Here is a 6012-nt window from a genome sequence, read left to right as displayed (position 1 = left end):
TTGGACTGAACTCTACTACTGTAACATGCTTTTAAGCTATGGTAAAGGTGTGCAGGTTTATGGACAGGTCCCCTAAGCATATGCACAAAACTAAAAGTTACTTTGGATCAAAAACAGTTGGGGTGGGGGAGCAAGTTTAAAAGCTGCGCACCCTAGTAAACAAAATCCCGGCAGCCAAACTTCAGAAAATGACATTGATCCCCTTTAAAAACTTTGCTGTAATAGGATCTTTACCCAATTTTGTTGCTAATACTTCCATTTTCAGACGGAAACAAGCTGTTCAGCACTCAAGCCCTGTGGTTACAAATTTTTTTCTGCCTACATTATAACAGTGCTTATTTCCAAGGATTTGAACAGTTAAATACAGTTTAAACTCATTTAAATGTAACAAAATCAAATAAATGGTATCTCATTATTTTATAAAAAGGGCATAAATAGGCCCAAAGTTTCTGCATCTCTGTTCTGGGTACAAACAGGTATAAAATAGCTCATCTCTAATAAAAGGTTGCAAGGCTAATTCCTAAAGAAAAGGTCCTTCATACCAGTAGTCTTTTGTGGTTCTAAAAGATGCTATTGAGCATAGTAACAGTGAATAGAAATAATGAATATTGAACAAATAATAGAAACAATGAATCTACAATTAAAAAATTCAGAGGCAAGTGCAAGTTCAGAGAGGTGCATTTCTTGAGAGAATGTCATGTCCAGCGTACTATAACAAGGTAATTAAAAAAATGCTTCCTGATGCATGCAACAGGTGTCTCAATACAAATGCCTCATTTGCAAGAGAACCAGCTTTCAGATGAATGGGATGAAAGCTAGTGCATACAATTATCACTGGATTTCTCCTATAAATTAAGATGCAGTTAAGTCCCATTTTTAGAGAGAAATCATTCTTAAAACAATCAGGAGTGAATTACACATAATAAAACCTTTGGGGTTTGAGAAAATAATGAGGAGCTTTTCGTCACTGCAGAAGTCAGAGCCCCATCCTGAAAAAAACAGTGTCGCAGGCAAACTCTGCTTTCTTTCTGGGCCTCTGAATGCTCTAGAGAGTCCACTCCCACAGTTCACAATGCAGGACCTAGGCCTCTTGCTAGAATAATATTTCATTTGACAATAGAAAACAACCTGGCCACAATCCTATCAAGAATTTTGGCAAATGTACAACTTCCCTGAACTCAGACACATTACAGATGCATATGAAACAACAATGCAGGCCTAAATGGTTGAAGGATCACAGCACATGCTCATAAATGGTTGACATAAATATTAATTCATATGATCTTTACAGAGTGTATTGAAGAAAGGAAAGATTTTTTTATTTCAAAACTTACCATTTTGCTTTCTCCTTTAGCTTTGGAGGTTGAAAATTGCTTTTTGACATTAAAAATAAGGCCCTGAGGGAAAAGAAGCATAATAAAATTATACAAAAAGTTATTGGCATATTTTGCTTTAATAGTTAAAATGCTGTGTACAAATACTGTACAGGCAGTCCTCGGACTTACGACACAATTGGTTCCTGAAAACCGCGTCTTAAGTTGAAACATTGCAACTCGGAACTGATTTTCCCATAGGAAACTATGTTATAAATGGGGGACTGGCTCCTGAACCAAGGTCCGATACCTTATTTTCACCAAAAATAACCCAGAATTTTGCACTCAATCAATTATAGATGAGTAATATAGCTACATAACCTATTTATATTGTAAATAGCAATCATATTGATTTGGAAGGACTTCTTTGAGGTGAATTTGCTGGAGGTTTTGAAGGGCTCTTGGCTGAAGTCTTCTCAGAAGTCTTGGCTGAAGGCTTTTCTGGAGTTTGGTCTGCTTTCTTAAAGAAAGTGTCCAAGGAAGTTTGGACAGACGTTCTTCAGGGAGCTGGGCAACACAGCAAACTTGTTCGCTGGCATGGCGCTGCATCGGATCAAGCGTTGTAAAGTCAAAACTAATGTCAGACAGTTGAAACAGGGTGTCAATTTAGAAACATTGCAAGTGCTGTTGGTTGTAACTTGAAACGTTGCAAGTCAAAGACTGCCTGTACACTAATTGTATTCTACCATGAGAGTTTGAGCTGATGAGGACTGAAGACCAGTTACACTGAATAACAGGTTTTGTAAGAAACAAAATAAAGCCAGTCATATTCTTATTTGTGGACAATGTTTTTTTCAATAAAAATTTATTTATTTTCATGTTGAACCTACAGGTCAGTGTACAGTGATGCTATTGCATGCTTTCTACTCACATCAACATGGACACTAAAATGCTTACGTAACATCAAATCTTTAAGGTTCTGAATTTTGAATCTCTATCCAAGTCTTCAAATTAACACTAGGTGTTTTTAAAAAAATGAATTATAGCTCAACAACAACATAGGGCCTTGGTACAGGGGTCCATGTAGGAATTTTTAAGGCCTGAGTTATGCAGAAAGTAAGGCTATAATAAAATGACTCCTTTTGGCTTAAAAAAACAAAATAAAAATGTTTAAAACAAGTACGCTTAGTGATCAGCAGACCTCATTGGATGAAGATCAAACATGGGTGGCTGAAGCTCTGCCAGTTCAATTGCTGTTATGCCAACTGCCCAGATATCACAGAGTTGGTTGTAACCGCCGTTCTTTTCCACTGCTGCAACTTCTGGAGCCATCCTTTAAATGCAAAACCAGCATCAGTCATTCAGCACAAGAGACTACCCATGTCTCTATCCCAGGATCTCACAGCACTTTACAGCATTATGAAAGGATTTATTCCAGTGTAATAGACCCACACAAAGAATAGAAGGAAGGCAAAAGCCTAATGCAACCACCCAGTAGACACTTAACACAGAGGTTAAGTGTCTGCTGAAGAGCAGCATCAGAAACAAAATCCAAGTCCTGTATTTCCTCCAAGCTCTCACCACAAGACAATCTTTCATCCTTTAGTCTTTTTTCTCCTCTGCGAAGTAAAATGTAGCATAAAATTAAGAAAAAAAGTGATTGTTTGAATTAAGATTTAAATCTGTATTCAAGTCTATGTTATGACTAATAGACTACTGAGGCGTAGCAGTGCCTCCATTCAGTATAGTTATATTAGCATTTTTAATTCAACCTGCAATTTATGAAGTTTAGCATGCTCTGTTTTGAAGACATATAAACGCTAGCAGCAAGATCGTTTTTCAACAAAAATAGTTGAAACGTGCCTCTGCTGTGGGCGCTTCCTGGTTGATGGAAACCCAGAAACCTACATTTATGTTTTGACAAACTGAAAAGACAAAAAGACTTAAGGATTTGGGTAGATGCATGACTATATGTACATGCATCCCTATTAACAATCTTAGGCCACATTCTAACATGTGTTGTGATTCTTCTTTAAAAAAAAAAACAAACAAACCAAACCACCCCCCCGCCAAAAAAAAAAAGAGCAAAACTCTCTGTTATTTCCCTTTAATATAAACAGCATTAGCAGTGGCAAAAAGGAGAGAGAGAGCAGAACATCAAGCCCTTCCCCTCTTCCCAACCCCAACAGTGCACGGACCAAGAGCGAAGACATACAGCATTGATTTAGACTGGCAACGGGGTCATCAGTCCCTGTCAGGAGACTGCCCACTGCACTGGTCCCTGGACAAGCTATAGCTGAGTTTGTCCCGGAAGAGAAATATCCCAGGATTGGCGTGTATACACATTGCCCTTCTAATCAGGGTTTAATGAGCCCTGCCACTTTTCTAGCACCAGTTCAGCAATGCAATCCTGGGGAAACTGTTCAGATGCGCTTTGTGATAGCCCAGGAAAAACAGTTGGCACTTGTTATCCCGTGAACCCTTTTCCCAGCATTTGTTCTGGAACAACTACCATGGCCATCTGCATGATAGCTCTTTGTCCTGGGATAAAATGGTTTCTCCCAGGACAAATGCTGTATCTGTTCATAGCCTTACAATATTACCAAGCAACTAAATTATAGTCCTGTATTTCCCAAATTTATGACTAATCCATTTGATCTTTAAAAAAAAAAAAATCTTGTAATAATTTTCTTCAAGTTACCTATTTTTAGAATCTTTGGCATAATTTGTAAATACAACCATAACTTTGTATGTAGCAATTCTATTAATCAAAGTAACATATTACCAATAAGGGGTACCAATAAAAGATTTTCTCTTCGCAATGGTGGCTGTTATTTTTGCTGCTACACCAAAGTCAGCTGCAAAAGAAAATTCATGAAAAAAAACACACATTTTAACATTCTGCTTTTTCATTTAACATTCAAGGTCACAGAAAGAAACGTTGTTTCATGAAACATATACATGTCTAGGAAAAAAATTAAGATAACCACCTCCACTAGTTAACAACATGAAGTTTATGGGGATTTTTTGGGTTTGGGCTTTTTTTGTGGGAGTTTTTGGTTGGTCAGGGTTTGCTTCTTGCTCCTTTTTTTTGTTTAACTTTTTTTGGCAGGCCTGACAATTGAAAGCTTGGTTGTTGCAGACAGCCTCACCATCCCTCCTCCACTTTATAGCACAGTAACTGAATGATGCAGTAAGCCACTATTTTAAGTAATATATTTTGGAGGACAGATAGAAAGGACTGGAACCATGGTTCAGAGACTGCGCTGTTTCTGGATTAAACATGAGGGAATAATGAGCAAGCTGCTTGGTTCTTGCTGTTGACATCGCTAACCAGCGGTGCCTTGTTCTGAAGGTGCAGATAATCTACACCAAATATACGGCCCTATAGATAATTTCTCCCTATGTGCAGATCCAAAATGAATGCAATTCCAACTCCATTTCAGCTGTATGCACATTACGGTAATTCAAGGATTGGGAGGGGCACATTGCAGGCAAAATATGGATGGCTCGTAAGTAGAAAATGAGTATCAGTGTAATCAGAGTTTAAGTAGGTAATGGGAACTCAAGTATATTTTTTCTAGGCTTTCAGTTCTTCCCAACTATTAAAGTCCTGTTATCGTAATACGTTATCTCCTCACAGCCATAATGGAGAAGTACATTTAGCCCCAGCGCTTTACGGAGTGGCAGCTAAAACAGGACACGTACACAATTCTCCCAACTCCGACATTTCATAAACGAAGAAGCTAAATCTCTCGGCCCTTCTAACAGCCCCTCATTTCCTCTCCATCTCAAAAGCCCTATTGACAGCTAGGGTTTCATGGGGAGAGCCAGAGAAAGGTCAGTCAGTATGGCTCTGTGAAGACAATACTTTCAGAGAACAAGAGTTCCTGTTGGTAAGTAGCCCATTTTTCCTCCCTGGTGACACTGCCTCTACAGAGCCTCTTGGAGGAAATTAATAATACCCAATTCTGATACTGGGCTGTTCATCAGTAAATCTCAACATGCTCTCCCAAACAGAGTAGCAAAGTTATGCTCATTTTACACAGGGGGAAGCCCAGCATGGAGAAAGGAAATTACTTGCCCAAGGTTACCAAGCAGGCCAGTGGCAGAGCAAAGAGGAGCCCCAGGTCTCCTGGAGGGCAAGTACCTTCCTCTCCCGGTAAAACAGAAAGCATAAGATGCACATGGGGGATCCCTGCAGGCTCCCAAGCAACTTCAGGCATCAGCATTAAGATTAGTAGCAAACGGCTCCATACCCAGCTAACTACCCAAAACGCTGGACGTCCATCTAACCCAGGAGGTGCACAGCCCCACCAGGGGAGATGCCTTGTTGTGCCTAGGCAACAGTGATCATTGCTTGCTGGAGTTCACCATCCTGCGCAAGGTGGCAAAGGCCTGCAGCAAGAAAGCAGCCCTATATTTCAGGAGGGCGGACTTCAATGAGCTAAAGAGACTAGTCAGGGAGGCACTGAGGTCCCGGAGGGGAGGGGAGCCGGGTGTCCAAGAAGAGTAGTTGCTCCTTAAGGAGACGATCCTCCAAGCCCAAAGGGAGGTAATCCCAGCACAGATCAAAGGGGGCAGGGAGGGCACAAAAGCCCCCATGGCTCACCAAAAGCATCCAGGAATGTCTCCTAGCTAAAAGGGAGGCGCACACCCAATGGCAGGGAGGGGCCATCACCAGGGAGGACTATGCTGC

The 6012-nt window shown here is 40.3% G+C and overlaps 1 protein-coding gene across 3 annotated transcripts in view; it reads right to left on the bottom strand.

The window, feature by feature from the left end:
• MAP4K5 (mitogen-activated protein kinase kinase kinase kinase 5) overlaps nt 1–6012 on the bottom strand; it is a 137242-nt gene that overhangs the window by 54983 nt on the left and 76247 nt on the right. For all 3 annotated transcript variants that reach the window (XM_019518363.1, XM_019518364.1, XM_019518365.1), the window contains 3 exons: nt 4099–4171; nt 2515–2646; nt 1335–1397 (listed from right to left, as the gene is read on the bottom strand). In XM_019518363.1, the coding sequence (XP_019373908.1) occupies nt 1335–1397; nt 2515–2646; nt 4099–4171 (268 nt within the window). The remainder of the gene's footprint in view (nt 1–1334; nt 1398–2514; nt 2647–4098; nt 4172–6012) is intronic.

The sequence above is a fragment of the Gavialis gangeticus genome, unplaced genomic scaffold, assembly GCF_001723915.1.
Source record: "Gavialis gangeticus isolate Ggan-Ray unplaced genomic scaffold, GavGan_comp1, whole genome shotgun sequence".
NCBI lineage: Eukaryota > Metazoa > Chordata > Crocodylia > Gavialidae > Gavialis > Gavialis gangeticus.
Note: the sequence above shows the minus strand (reverse complement) of the source record. Positions and strands in the feature narration are given on the sequence as shown.